Source organism: Canis lupus, chromosome 15, assembly GCF_048164855.1.
Source record: "Canis lupus baileyi chromosome 15, mCanLup2.hap1, whole genome shotgun sequence".
Lineage (NCBI taxonomy): Eukaryota > Metazoa > Chordata > Mammalia > Carnivora > Canidae > Canis > Canis lupus.
The window spans coordinates 47,179,119-47,192,874 of record NC_132852.1 but is presented as its reverse complement, the minus strand read 5'-3'; the positions used below and the strand labels follow the sequence as shown (position 1 = coordinate 47,192,874).

The following is a 13,756-nucleotide window of genomic DNA, read 5'->3' as shown; positions in this document are numbered from 1 at the left end:
AGAGGCTGGGCTTGTAGCCCTGTGGGTTAGGATATGGCATGCACCCGCAGGGCGGCAAAGCACTGATAGCTTCTCAGTTGTGGAGCGTTTTTCAGACCTCTAAAGCACTCTTGTACATTATCTTTTATAATTCTAATGAATTCTTACAATGGCCTAGTAAAGTAGGAAGTAGAAGAATTGTTCCCATTTTGCAGGTGGGAAAACTGAGGCTTGAATAGGCCAAACGGCTTGCAGGGTCACACAGCTTGTTAGGGATGCAGGGCTATGAACCCAGATCTCTGAATTCTGGTTGAGTGTGGTTCAGAGGCTCTTCCAAGGGTTGGGGAGAAGTAAAGGCCAGTTCTGGGCCTGTGGAAGCAGGATCAGTGGCCAGAGCTTGGTGGGTGAGGATGAGACTTCAGAGAATCCCTCTCCTACCTGGGCTGGGAATGGGGTTCTTTGAGAACCCCAGAGCCCAGAGAAGGGCCCCTGTGGTGCTGAAGCAGGAAATGCTGACCATGTCTGTCCCAGGTATGGCTGGTGCTGGGAGCAGCCCCATTTCCTGTGCTTGTAACTGGGGTGTGGGGGTAAGATGCTCAGGTCTCTGGAGTCAACGGAGTCAGGAGTCAACGTTAGGGCCTCAGACTCCCTGGGATCCTGAGACTCTCCCAGGTCAGACCAGAGGCGTCTGGAGGTGAGTCCTGCCTTGGGACTGCCTCTTACCTCCCTCCCCACCCCGGCAGTGTCTGCCAGGAGAGGGGCCTCTGGAATTGCTCTGCTCACCACTGTGGCCCCCAGCAGACATTCTGCCCTCATGAGCTCGTCTATGTCCCCGGTGCCTGCCTCCTCACCTGTGACAGCCCTAGTGCCAACCATTCCTGCCCCCCAGACAGCACAGGGAGCTGTGTCTGTCCCCCAGGGACTGTGTTGCTGGTAAGTCTGGGAGGGGGCTGCCCAGGGCACCACGGGGCCTGCTCTAACCGGGGCATTGCCCGAAACAATGGGTGGTGGGTCTGGCAGAGCCCTCCAAGGTGTCCCCTTGTCCCCGGCCTCTGCCCAGGAGGAACGCTGTGTGCCTCCTGAGCTCTGCCCCTGCCGTCACGGTGGGCAGTGGTATCTGCCCAACGCCACCATCCAGGAGGACTGCAACATTTGGTATGTCTAGCCCCTTGAACTAGGATGAGGTGGGATAACCAGACCGACCTGGACAACGGGGGCTTTCCAGGATTCCCCCAAGCCTCAGTTTGGGTCTGTCACCTGGAACCTGGACAGCTTCATCCCCTGGATACATGTCCTCATGACTCTGCCTCCCCGCCCCCACCCCCATCCCAGTGTATGTCAGGGTCGGCAGTGGCACTGCACAGGCCACCAGTGCAGTGGACGGTGCCACGCATCGGGTGCCCCCCACTACGTGACCTTTGATGGGCTGGCTTTCACCTTCCCTGGAGCCTGCGAATATCTGCTGGTGCGCGAGGCCAGTGGTCGGTTCACGGTGTCTGCCCAGAACCTGCCCTGCAGGGCCAGCGGCCTCACCTGCACCAAAGCCCTGACCGTGCAACTACAGAGCACTGTCGTGCACATGCTCAGAGGTGGCTGCAACGTGGAAGGGTGACACTGCCAGGGAGGGAGGGGCACGCTGGGTGGCATCACACTTCTGCATGGGGGGCCAGGGCCTTGGGGTTCTCTACTGCTTACCATCAGTGCAGCGGGGCTGGCACCTCTCCTCTCTCCTCTTGGTTGGGAATCATAATCTGGAAGGCTCCAAGAAATTAAGACCCAGAGAGGTCGAATGACTGACCCAAGGTCACACAGCTGGAGAAGCAAAAGGAAGGTTGGAGGCAGGCTGGGGAGGGCCTCTTGGAGCCCTTACAGTACAAGAGAGAGCCTGAATACCTGTCTTCCTCCATAGGCCGGGCAGTGATGGTGAATGGGGTGAGCATAACACCCCCCAAGGTCTACACGGGCCCTGGGCTGAGCCTGCGTCGTGCTGGTCTCTTCCTGCTGCTCACGACCCGCCTGGGCCTCAGCCTGCTCTGGGATGGAGGTCAGGTCCCCACCCTTAGCCATCTGATCCATGTCTCCTTAGTGTCATGAGGCTGACACCCCACAGACTCTTCCTCTTCTTTACAACTGGTGGGAGTTCCCAAATTATGTTTTTAAACTTATGTTTCTCTTCGATGTAAAAGCAATACCTCCTTGCCAAAGAAACATTTAGAAAATACCCAGTTTGGGAAAGAAGAAATGGAAATAAACCTAACATCCCACTACCCAAACCCAAGCAGTTGGCATTTTAGAAAGAACAGTCACTGAGAAATTGAGGAAAACCAAAGAAACGCCTGATGTGGGAAGGGGTCGCCCGGTCAGCACAGCGGGGCTGCCCTCTGAGCCTCTGGGGCTGGTGGGTGCCACAGTCTGTCTTGAAGTGGGGGTTCCCACCTGGAATTTCCCTGTTGCCCATGACCTGGGTTTAGTTAGGAGGGTGCGCTCCTACTTCTGCCCTAGCTCCCCAGATGCTGGTGTCTTATCACCAGTCAGCTCTGCAAAAAACAAAACAAACAACAACAACAAAAACAAACAGGTGTAGTACCTGTGCTGATGGTCAAACAGGCCCACAAAGTACCCAGCCTTGGTCTTCCCCTGCCCCTGGCCCTGATGAGGGCCAATAGGGTCATTTCTGCACAAAGCTGCACCCTGCTGCCCTCTCTGCCCAGGCACCCGGGTCCTGGTGCAGCTGGCCCCGCAGTTCCGCGGCCGTGTGTCTGGGCTGTGTGGAGATTTCGATGGAGATGCCAGCAATGACCTGCGGAGCCGCCAGGGTGTCCTGGAACCCACAGCTGAACTGGCTGCCCACTCCTGGCACCTGAGTCCACTCTGCCCCGAGCCAGGGGACCTGGCACACCCCTGTACCGTGAGCATGGGCAGGTGGGGGGAAGGGTGTGCAGGACAGCTGCAGAAACCTGCAGGGCGGGGAGGATTCAGGGGCTGGGTGCAGCAGATGGGGTCTGGCTGGTCCACGGTGCTGTGCCTGCAGGTGAACGCCCATCGGGCCGACTGGGCCCATGCCCGCTGCGGGGTGATGCTGCAGTCGCTCTTTGCCCCGTGCCATGCGGAGGTGCCCCCACAGCAGCACTACGAGTGGTGTGTGTATGATGCCTGCGGGTGAGAGGGGTGAGCCAGGGATGGGGTGGGAACGGGTGGGAGGGGCTGGGGCTGGGGTCCAGGGGCTGAATAATCCCTTCCACAGCTGCGATTCGGGGGGTGACTGTGAGTGTCTCTGCTCAGCCATTGCCACCTATGCAGATGAGTGTGCCCGGCGCGGACTCTATGTCCGCTGGCGCAGCCAGGAGCTCTGCCGTGAGTGTGCCCTGCCCTCAGTCCCCGATGCCCAATTCCACCAAGCCCTCAGCTCCTTTGTGGATGCTCTTCCTGGCCTGCAAGCAAGCTGTGTGTTCATTCAAGGGCAAATATGTGTGGTGCGCACACTTTAAGCACACTGAGATTGCCTTCCTGTAGAACTTTCACATTACAAACAGCCCTGAGAGGGGCTCAGCAAGAGTCTACACCATGCTGCCCCGTGTGCTCCGTGTGTATCATCTTGGGCTGGCTTACCTGCTGATGCCCTTGCACCACCTTGACCCAAGCCTCTCTCCTCTCTACCCAGCTCTGCAGTGTGAAGGGGGCCAGGTATATGAGGCCTGTGGCCCCATATGTCCCTCCACCTGCCATGACCATGGTACTGAGCCTGGGTGGCACTGCCAGGCTGTTGCCTGTGTGGAGGGCTGCTTCTGCCCCGAGGGGACTCTGCTGCATGGTGGGTAGAGTCAGAATCAGGGGCAGGGGTAGGGGTTGTGGGGGGTAATGGGGGATGGTGCTTGGTGGTGCTGGGACAGGGAAGAGAGCCACAAGGTCATGGCCACAGGACTGGCGCTAGGGGCTGCTGTGCCCCATTTGCTCCAGTCTTGCCCCCTGTGATCCCAGGAGGAGTCTGCTTAGAACCAGCTTCCTGCCCTTGTGAGTCAGGCGGCAGCTTCTTCCCCCCGGGGACCATACTGCAAAACAACTGTGGGAACTGGTGAGTGGGGGGGCCTTGGGGGGGCCTCGGGGGAGCCCCATGACCCTGGGCTGCCAAAGCCCAGCACTGTGACTGATCCCAGGACACTGTGTGCTCAGCACATGCCAGGACAGTCAGTGGCTTTGTGGGAGCGACAGTACACGCTGTGAGGAACCGGTGCCTGGCTGTGTAGAGGGAGAGGTCCCATGCCAGGAGAGTGGGCACTGTGTGCCCCACAGGTGGCTTTGTGACAACCAGGATGACTGTGGCGATGGCTCAGACGAGGAGGGTGAGTGTCCTTGCCTGCGTGGGGCAGTGGCTGAGTGATGGGTCAGTCTTCGTACAGGTAACTAAAACCTGTGCTAGAGTGGCTTTCTGAGCTCACATTGCCAGCGGCTATGCCTGGTGGGCAGGGCTGTTCTGGTCTTTCTGGGTGGGGGTGGGGGGCTTCTCTAGGACCCTTTGTCATCCTGACCCTATCTGCTTGCCTCATGCCAGGCTGCGCCACTCCAGGCTGTGGGGAGGGGCAGATGTCTTGCAGCTCTGGCCACTGCCTGCCCCTGGCCCTGCTCTGTGACGGGCAGGATGACTGTGGAGATGGGACAGATGAGCAGGGCTGCCCATGCCCCCACAACTCACTGACCTGCACTGATGGGCGCTGCCTGCCCCCTGCGCTGCTCTGTGATGGGCATCCTGACTGTCCGGATGCTGCTGATGAAGAGGCCTGTCTGGGTGAGTGGTCTTCCCCTCTGGACTCCAGTCCACCGGGCACCCCCTCCCACAAGGCCTGTCTTGTGAGCCCCAACCTTCCTGCCTCCCCTCCTTCAGCAATTCAGGTTCCTGCTAGGAAACTGACACCTGTAGAGGTGTGAATAGGGGCACCCCAAACAGTGAGCTTAAGGGGCAGTGCCTTGGGACCACCCCTCCTTTCCCTGGCTGCAGGGCAGCTGCACTGCACTCCTGGGGAGGTGTCCTGTGTTGATGGCACCTGCGTGGGGGCCATCCTTCTGTGTGACGGGATCTGGGACTGCCCAGATGGAGCTGACGAGGGACCTGGGCACTGCCCCTTCCCTTTGCTGCCCACCCCCCCGGCTGGCACTCTGCCTGGCTCTTCCGCTGGCTTTGGGGAGACTGTCCAAACTCCCCTGGCCGGTGCCAGCTCCGGTGAGTGTGCTGGGGGAAAGGGGGTGAAAAAGCTGGAGTCTAGAGGCCTGGGAAAGAGAGGTGGGGAGAGCATCTCAGAGGGAGGCACTGAGGCAGGTGCAGGGTGGGGGGCTTGAGGGGTTGGGGGGGTAGGTAGCACAGACCCAGGCCCCCAAGACACTAGAATTCGCAACCTGAAAGGGGTTTGAGTGGTGCTGGAAGAGTCGGGATCTAACTTCGTGACATCCAAGGCCTTCCCACTGATGTGAGGGGGCTGGAGGTGGTGAGCGGAATTCCTGGGCGAGGAGGGGACAGCTTTTGGGAAACCAGTGCAGGAGCGGAGTGCGGGAGCGCCTGGAGGTGTGGAGGGGCTGCAGGTGGGGAAGGTCGCGGCGCAGGGAAGGACCCTCAGGGCCAGGGCGCAGGGAGGCGGGCAGCCAGGTCTAGCGCGGTGCCCGTGGCAGCGCCGCCCTGCGGTCCCCTTGAGTTCCCGTGCGGCAGCGGCGAATGCGCGCCCCGGGGCTGGCTCTGCGACGGCGAGGAGGACTGCGCGGACGGCAGCGACGAGCACGGCTGCGGCTGGCCCTGCGTGTCCCCCGCACAGTTGTGTGACGGCGAGCCGCACTGCCCGGATGGCTCAGACGAGGGCCCTGACGCCTGCGGTGAGAGCCCGGTGCTGCACAGCCGCCCGACCCGGTCCTTCCCCACCCCCACCCCCACCCCCACCCCTACGGCACAGCCGGGGAAGAGCCACGGAGGTGTCCGTCGGGGGAAGAGCCACGGAGGTGTCCGGTCGTCAGAGCCTCCTTTGATCTTTTTCATGACACTGTCTTTGAAGACTTTTGCCCTTCCACCCAGGCCCAAGGGAGAGAAGAAAGGGGCTTTTGCTTTGGCCCACATTTGGGCAAGAAGGGATAAAGCCGAGGGCAGTGGGTCTGTGGGCATGCCCAGTGGGCCTGTTTTGGGGGCTACCCCTCCTGCCCCACCCCACCAGACCTGGGGGTTCCCTTGTGCCCCTGCAAATCCACCCTTCCCGCTCCCACCACCTGTCCCTGGGAGGAGGGGACAGCTGCCCAAGGCTCCACCCCTCCCCAGGTCTGCCCGCCCCTCCCAGACCCCTCCCAAAGGTGTCTTTGGGCTAGGTTCAGGTTCAGTGCCTTTGGTTCCCCCTGCCAGCCCCTCTGCAGAGAGAGGGCACAACAGGACACTTTTCTGGTGCCCACAGGCTCCACCCAGCTGCCCCCATGCAGTGGCCTCTTCTGGTGTGGTTCAGCTCTGCAGCTGTGCCTAAACCCCGAGCAGCTCTGTGATGGGATCTCTGACTGTTCCCAGGGCAAAGATGAGCTGGGCTGTGGTAGGACATTGTTCCCCTGGGGGAGGCCTAGGCTGGTGGGGGGTGAGGCATGTGGTGCAGTTCTCACTCCTTGTCTGCTTTCTCTTCTCTTCCCCTCAGAGGGGGTGACAGCCCCAGGAAGCCCCAATGGAACAAGGGTTCCCTGCCCAGAATACTCCTGTCCTGATGGCCTCTGCATCAGTTTCCAGCTGGTGAGGTTGTGTGGGGGGGTGCACAGGAGGCAGAGCCATCGTGCCACCCAACTCGAAAGGAACCTTAATTCCCATTCCCTCCCTAGGTGTGTGATGGACAGCCTGACTGTAAATTGGCAGGGGATGTAGGGCCTTCCCCAGAAGAGCAGGGCTGTGGGGCCTGGGGCCCCTGGGACTCATGGGGACCATGTAGCCAGACATGTGGGCCTGGGGTGCAGGGCCGGAGCCGCCACTGCTCCCCACCTCATCTGCCAGTGCTGCAGCGCTGTGGGGGCCCTGAGCACCAGACGCAGGCCTGCTTCACAGCCGCCTGCCCAGGTGAGGGGCCTGGGGTGCCCGGGAGGGCCAGCGGGTTAGGTGGGGGCCCCTGGAGAGAGCAAAGGAGAGGAAGACCACTGGGCTCACAGCCTGGCCTCATGTCCTACCCCCACCAACCTGTCTTGCCCCTCCTCCTCACAGTGGATGGCCAGTGGACCTCCTGGTCTCCCTGGTCCCTGTGCACTGAGCCGTGTATGGGTACCGTGACCCGTCAGCGACAGTGCCAACACCCCCAGAACGGGGGCCGGACCTGTGCCATGCTACCTGGGGGCCCTCACGCCACCCGTCAGATCAGTGAGTGCAAGGAAGGAGAGCACTGTAGGGAGGAGGGTGTGGAGGGGTTGCTCCTGGGTGGCTTGTTTCTGCAGGGGACCCACTTTCCCAGACTCTGGTTCTGATTTCCTCTCAGGGCCCTGCCCTCAGGATGGCTGCCCCAATGCCACCTGCTCTGGGCAGTTGGTATTCTGGCCCTGTGCCCCCTGCCCTCTGACTTGTGATGAGATCTCTGGTCAGGCTGTGTGCTCAGCTAACCAGCCCTGCAGCAGCCCAGGTAAGGGGGGCCCTGGGCCCAGGGGGTGGCAGGTGTATCTGCAGAGGCAGAGCTCTCTGCAGGGAAGCCTCACCCTGGGCTTCCCCTAGGCTGCTGGTGCCCTGTAGGCCAGGTGCTGGGCAGTGAGGGGCGGTGTGTGTGGCCCCGGCAGTGCCCCTGCCTGCTGGACGGAGCCCGGTACTGGCCTGGGCAGCGCATCAAGGCCAACTGTCAACTTTGCATCTGCCAAGATGGGCGGCCCCAGCGCTGTCGGCCCGACCCAGACTGCGCTGGTGAGCTCCTGCCCTTGGCCTTTCCTAAGGGGTCCCTCGTCCCCTCCCGGGCCAGCTGGTGGGGTACCCAACCCTCTTCTGGCCCCTGACTCTTGGCTCTCCCTCAGTGAACTGTGGCTGGTCCTCCTGGTCCCCCTGGGCTGAGTGCTTGGGCCCCTGTGGGAGCCAGAACATTCAGTGGTCCTTCCGGAGCCCCAACAACCCCCGCCTCTCTGGCCAAGGTCGCCAGTGCCGTGGCATCCACCGCAAGGCCCGCAGGTACTTGCACCCACCCCAGGGGGACCTGCAACCCTCAACCCCAGCTCCCAATTAGGAAGCCACTGGTGTGCCCTTTCTCATTCGAGATGCTTCCAGTGCACCATGGACCCCAGATGAGGAACCTCCCTGTTCTGAGCCCTATTAGCCTAAACACCAGGATTCCCAGCACATCTTTGGGGAACCCCTGAATCAGTTTTATGTCCTCCAGGTCCAAAGGGGGAATTAGGGAGCCCACAAGTCTAGGGGCAGGTATGGGTCCTCTGGTTTGTATCCCCATGCCTCTGAAAATAGTGGGGTCTGGCTGCCCAACCCCCTCTGAAAGGGGCTCCACTGGCCAGTGTTTTGGCATAGCTTGCTTCCATGCCCCTCTCTCATGGGCCAGCTGCAGTTTCTCTGGTGCAGAGGTGGGATCTGGGTGATGGGGAGACCAAGCTTCCCAGTTGACCCAATACTTTCCCGGTTTTATCACTGAAAGTTCCAAGCCCTGGGAGGCCACTCACTCCCAGCACATCAGGACAAGTTGGTTGCCTAGGTGAGCCCACTCAGCCGGTGGCGGCCCTTTGTGCAGGTGCCAGACGGAACCCTGTGCGGGCTGTGAGCAGCAGGGCCGGGTCCGCGGTGTGGGGGAGCGCTGGCGAGAGGGCCCCTGCAGAGTCTGCCAGTGTCTGCACAACAGCACCGTGCACTGCTCCCTCTACTGTCCGCTGGGCAGCTGCCCCCAAGTGAGGGGGGCAGAGGGGCCTGGGGCTGGGGTAGCAGGGGTGAGGTGGGGGGTGGGGTTGGGGGGCTGGTGGCAGTGTGCAGAGGCCAGGGTTGCTGATAGATTGGGTCAGAGGTTGGTGGGTTGCCAGCTCAGCATGTCCAGCCCGACTCTGTGTCCACAGGGCTGGGTCCTGGTGGAGGGAATGGGAGACTCATGTTGCTACTGCGCCCAGCCTGGTGAGTGGGTCTGGGGAATGGCTGGGGAACTCCTAGGATAGGAGGAGGGCAGGTACTCAGAGGGAGCCCCGAGGGGGGAGCAACTACCCCAGCCTCAGGGTGGAAGGAGTCTGGGTCCTGGATCCTGGGGAAGGAAGGGGCCCTCTGGGTGGGAAGGCTTGTCTCTGCCCTCCTAAGGTCAGGTCTCAATCTCTGCCTTCTCTGTCCTTTTGGGTCAGTGGGCAGCCTTCTTCTCCCTCTCCTCCCTACTCGTGTTCCCTGTCATTATCTCTGTCTCTTTCTCTCAAATAAATAAATAAAATCTTTAAAAAAATAAAAATAAATGAAACAATAAAGTACAAAGGCTTGGAAACTAATGGCATTTATGGGTCCAGATTGCTCATCCTAAAAGTCCACCTACAGGCTGCTGAGGTTAGAGGAGAGGCAGCATACACAGTTGTATAGATTGTTCACTACACAAGTTAGTCAGCAAATGGGAGCTAGACCCCAACCACAGGGCTGCTTCTATCCAGAGATACCTTTTCTAGGGCCCACAAAGGTCCCCTATTAGCAATATCAGCCCTGGATTAGGAACTGCAGCTGCTTGGTCCCGGCCCTGATGTAGTTTCAGGCTGGCGGTTTTATTCTGTGTTCTCTAAATAAATATTCGGTGGAAGTGGAAACCCCCAGCTCAAGCCAAGGGAAGGAGGATGGGCCTTTCCCAACTGGGAGGTTGTTCTGGGGGCTCCTGGGAAGTCCTGGGAGAGAAAGTGCTCCAAGAAGGGGAGAGCCCTGGGTGCTGGGCCAGGGGCTGGTGCGAGCCTTTCTGCAGGTCTCTCCCCTCCTGACCCTTGAGTCTTCCTACACAGGTGAGAACCAGATGATCCACCCCATGGCCACTCCTACCCCCTCTCCAGCCTTCCATCCCCAGATCGGACCCCCTCTGGTCACCTACGTTCTGCCTCCGCCTGGAGGTGAGGGCCACATGCTGTTGCAGAGCAGATGGGAAATTGCCCAGGGGTCTCCAGCCTAGGGGGAGGCAGGCCTTCTGGGATCTGCCCACCTTCCATGGGAGGATGGTCATCCTCAGGATCTGGAAGTCATCATGGCTTAAGTTGCTTGTCTGACTCTCCTCCTGGGACCACCCCCTTCCATCCTGGGTCGAGGTCAACTGCAGGGCCCTTGGCATCCCTCAGCTCCCCTGTGACTTCCCGACTATCCCCCCTGGAGTGCTCCTGCCACCGTCTGCCGTCTCCAACGCCAGCCCCTCTCTGCTCTGCACCTAGACCCCTGCTATTCTCCGCTGGGCCTGGCCCGACTCCCCAGGGGAAGCCTGGAGCCGGAGCTCCCCACCCAGGCTGCTGTGCTGGGGGATTCCACCCTGGGGCCTGGCTCTCAGGGTCGGAACATCGCAAAGAACACTTACACTCAGCAGCACACCTGGCCCGCCTACCTGCAGCTGGACCTGCTGCTGCCCCAGAACCTCACTGGTCCGTGGGGTGGGGGGTGGGGGCTGGAGGAATGGGCAGTGATGGTGGGCTGGGGGTGGGCTTATTCTTTCAGCTCTGACCCCTGCCCTACCCCCCAGGCATCATCACGCAGGGGGCTGGGTCGTTGGACCTGCTCCAGTTCAGCAGTGATGGTCTACACTGGCACAACTATAGTGACATCCTGCCTGGTAGCCTGCCCCCAGCCGAGGTACTGCTGCCCAAGCCTCCTGGGCCAGTGACCCACCATGCCTCTTTGTGGGTCCCACAGTCTTCATCCTGGGGGCCTTCCAGTCTCCTGAGGGACATTCCTACCTTTGAGGCTTGTTGAACACCTGTCAGTAGCAGGGGCTGTCAAAAGGGTGTAGGAAGCAACCACAGTGGCTCAGGTGCAGGGCAAGGGTGCAAAGCTCTGTGGAGGGAGGGGGGTAGGGTGACGTCAAATTCACTGAGGATCTCAGGGATCATTTCAAGAGCAGCTGAGATACAGCCTTGCCCTTTTGGGGTTTGTATCCCCCACGGGAGACAAGCCTCCTGAAGCGGGAGGAATCAGGCTATACCACGTATTGACTCTTAATTCTGTCTCTGGGGACACACCAGGGCCAGAACGCACAGCCTTAAGGGATCCTGATGATTAATGCCAGGAGAGCAGGAGCTCTTGGTTCCTTGAAGTTTGGGAGACTTGAATCAGGCGGGGTCTCTCAGCAGGGTCAGGGTGGCAGCTTGAAGAACAGGCCAGCCCGGGCCTGGTGAACAGGGCCCCTGTCCTTGCAGCTTTTCTCTAGGAACAGGGATGATGTGCGCCCCCCAGTGCAGATGTTTGGCCAGATGATACAAGCCCGGCATGTACGGGTGTGGCCCCACGTCCCCAGGGGTGACCACAGCATCTCCCTGCAGGTGGAGCTGCTGGGCTGTGAGCCAGGTAAAAGTACAGGTGGGCTGGGGGAGGGACAGCTTGTTGGGGGGGAAGCACTCAGCCATCCTCTCCCACCTGTGTCCCTGCTGGCAGCACCCCTGTGCCCAGAGGCTTGGCACCGCTGTGCCTCTGGTGAGTGTGCTCCACGAGGGGTGCTGTGTGACGGCATGAAGGACTGTGAGGATGGCTCAGATGAGGAGGGCTGTGGGCCCCACCCCGCCACCACTGGCAGGTATGGGGTACCCTGCTACCCAGCTCAGCCTCAGAGGGACCAGCCCTGTGACAGATGCTCTGCAACATCTTCAGCCCCGAGGTGCCCAGGGCCTTGTATACCAACTGCCTGTGGCTGGATGCCTTTGGAGGCCCCTGCCCACTATGGGAGTCTAAGATTCTATGCCATTTGCCTAGAGTCTGGAAGTTGGTGGTTTTCAAAATGTGGCCTTGGACCAGCAGCATTGGCATCCCCTGGAACTTACTAGCAATGCAGATTCTCAGGCCCCAGATCAGAACTACTGGGACAGATACTCGAGGGTGGGACCCAAAAATCTGTTTTACAAGTCCTCCAGGGGAGTTAATCATTGAAAACCACTGAGATACCATCGCCTGTGTCTAGTCTTAGCAGGCAGTGCCTTTCTGGGGTGCCCCAGCCCTGCCCCCAGAGAGAGCACTGACCACCCTGCCCGCTGGGGACTCTGAGGTTGGGAGAGCCCCCCAGAGTCCCTTATTTTTCTTCTCAGAGTCTGGTCCACGGCCAGGACCCCAGCACTCTCTACCCAGCCCAGGGAGGTGAGTGGGGACCTGAGGCCCAGCACATGGGGTGTAGGGCATGGGGAGTCCCTGCCCCAGGGCCTCTGCAGCCATGTTCCCTCACCCTGCAATCCTCCATCTCTTCACTCCTGCAGCCAGCACTGCCTTCCTATGCGTCCCTGGTCTGCTCTTGCGGTTGGCCTCAGCCTGTGAGCCTCCTGGGGTCCAGCCCGGTTCTGGCTGCCAGAGGGGCAGAGACGCACAGGGCAGATGCCTGGCCTGGAGGAGTCTGGGAGACAAGAGAGGTCTTCGGCCTGGGTAGTGGCACCAGGGCATGAGGCACTCAGAGCTGGGAAGAGCCCTACTTGTCCCTGGGGTCCCCAGAGTTCTGGAAAAGGACGGAAGGATGAGGGGGTTGTATAATGTGGAGATGAGAGGTAGGCATTTCCTCTGGAGAAGAGCCTGGTCAGGAACCCAGCAGGGAGAGTGATCGCAACACTGAGGCCCACCGGTGTGGATGCTGGGGGAAGATGGGGGTTTGAGGGGCAAGAGCCGAAGCAGGATCCTGAGTGGGGCAGTGAGAATGACCCCTGAACTCCCAGGACCAGGGCGGGTCCAGCCTGGAGGTGTGTGGGGGAGTAAGGCTCTGCTCTCAGCTCTACCCTGCACTTTGGGGACAGGAGAGGGGCCATGGGCCCCAGGTGCTTCCCAGTGGGAATGAGACGTGGATGCCTAGTCGCCAGGCAGAGCTGCCTTAGGGCCCAGGCTGAGCCCTCTCCATCCACAGGGTCTGACAGAGGCTGAAGGCTGGCATCCCTGGCAAGGGTCACCCATACCCCCCACAGGTATGTGCACAAACTCCAGGCCCCTCGTCCCCAGCCCCCAGGGCAAGGGACCTTACATCTCAGTAGTCAGTTTCCTGGCCCCTGGCGTCCCTCACTGGAGTAGGGTTGCCTCCAGAGGGAAGACCTGGTCACCACGCCTTGGCCAAATCCTGCCCCTGCTCGCCCTCCCAGATTCCAGGGTTGGATGCCCCAGGCTGGCTCCCAGGGCTGAGCCTGTGCCCTGCTGTATGGCTGCTGTCCCCAGGCCCCTGGCCAGAACAGGTCTCCCTGGGGCTGTGGAATGCTGCCTGGCCCCACTGCTCCCTCATGAAGGCAGCCGGGCACCCCTTTCTGAAGGGTCTCTAAGTGGGCACAGGGAGGTTGGGGTCACCAAATTAGCATGTTCCTAAACTGTCCAAGGAAGGAGCTCCCTGCTGGTTACATACCAGCCTTCCTGAGCTGTCACCTGGGCGTGAGCCCAAGGCCAGTTGTCTCACAGCAAGGCAAGGAAGGGGTGGGCTGTCATGGCAGTCAGCTGTGTCCTGGAGCTGGTCTCCTCCCTTGGGAGACGTTGGGTTTGCCTCACCACCTGCCCAGTCTCCATTTTTCCATCTGTAAGACCAAGAGGTCTTATAGACAACTTGCACAGCCCTTTCTGGTAAGCTCCAGCGGAAGCCGTCCAGGAGCCTGGTTGGCCCATGTTTCTGTGTCTTTTGTGAAAAGCAGATGAAGCAACTTGTACCATTGC

General features: G+C 60.5%; 1 protein-coding gene across 1 annotated transcript in view; it reads left to right on the top strand.

The window, feature by feature from the left end:
* The window catches only part of LOC140605082 (SCO-spondin-like), a 51,746-nt gene that overhangs the window by 8,144 nt on the left and 29,846 nt on the right, over positions 1-13,756 (top strand). The window contains exons 18-44 of the mRNA XM_072777077.1: positions 723-912; positions 1,040-1,134; positions 1,312-1,568; positions 1,889-2,023; positions 2,691-2,887; positions 3,011-3,138; positions 3,224-3,333; positions 3,641-3,790; positions 3,958-4,051; positions 4,150-4,319; positions 4,529-4,762; positions 4,973-5,194; positions 5,638-5,835; positions 6,627-6,718; positions 6,805-7,036; positions 7,178-7,330; positions 7,446-7,586; positions 7,676-7,858; positions 7,966-8,116; positions 8,685-8,838; positions 9,001-9,055; positions 9,904-10,008; positions 10,321-10,524; positions 10,623-10,732; positions 11,296-11,443; positions 11,531-11,716; positions 12,943-13,029. Of these exons, the coding sequence (XP_072633178.1) occupies positions 723-912; positions 1,040-1,134; positions 1,312-1,568; positions 1,889-2,023; positions 2,691-2,887; positions 3,011-3,138; positions 3,224-3,333; positions 3,641-3,790; positions 3,958-4,051; positions 4,150-4,319; positions 4,529-4,762; positions 4,973-5,194; positions 5,638-5,835; positions 6,627-6,718; positions 6,805-7,036; positions 7,178-7,330; positions 7,446-7,586; positions 7,676-7,858; positions 7,966-8,116; positions 8,685-8,838; positions 9,001-9,055; positions 9,904-10,008; positions 10,321-10,524; positions 10,623-10,732; positions 11,296-11,443; positions 11,531-11,716; positions 12,943-13,029 (4,181 nt within the window). The remainder of the gene's footprint in view (positions 1-722; positions 913-1,039; positions 1,135-1,311; positions 1,569-1,888; positions 2,024-2,690; positions 2,888-3,010; positions 3,139-3,223; positions 3,334-3,640; positions 3,791-3,957; positions 4,052-4,149; positions 4,320-4,528; positions 4,763-4,972; positions 5,195-5,637; positions 5,836-6,626; positions 6,719-6,804; positions 7,037-7,177; positions 7,331-7,445; positions 7,587-7,675; positions 7,859-7,965; positions 8,117-8,684; positions 8,839-9,000; positions 9,056-9,903; positions 10,009-10,320; positions 10,525-10,622; positions 10,733-11,295; positions 11,444-11,530; positions 11,717-12,942; positions 13,030-13,756) is intronic.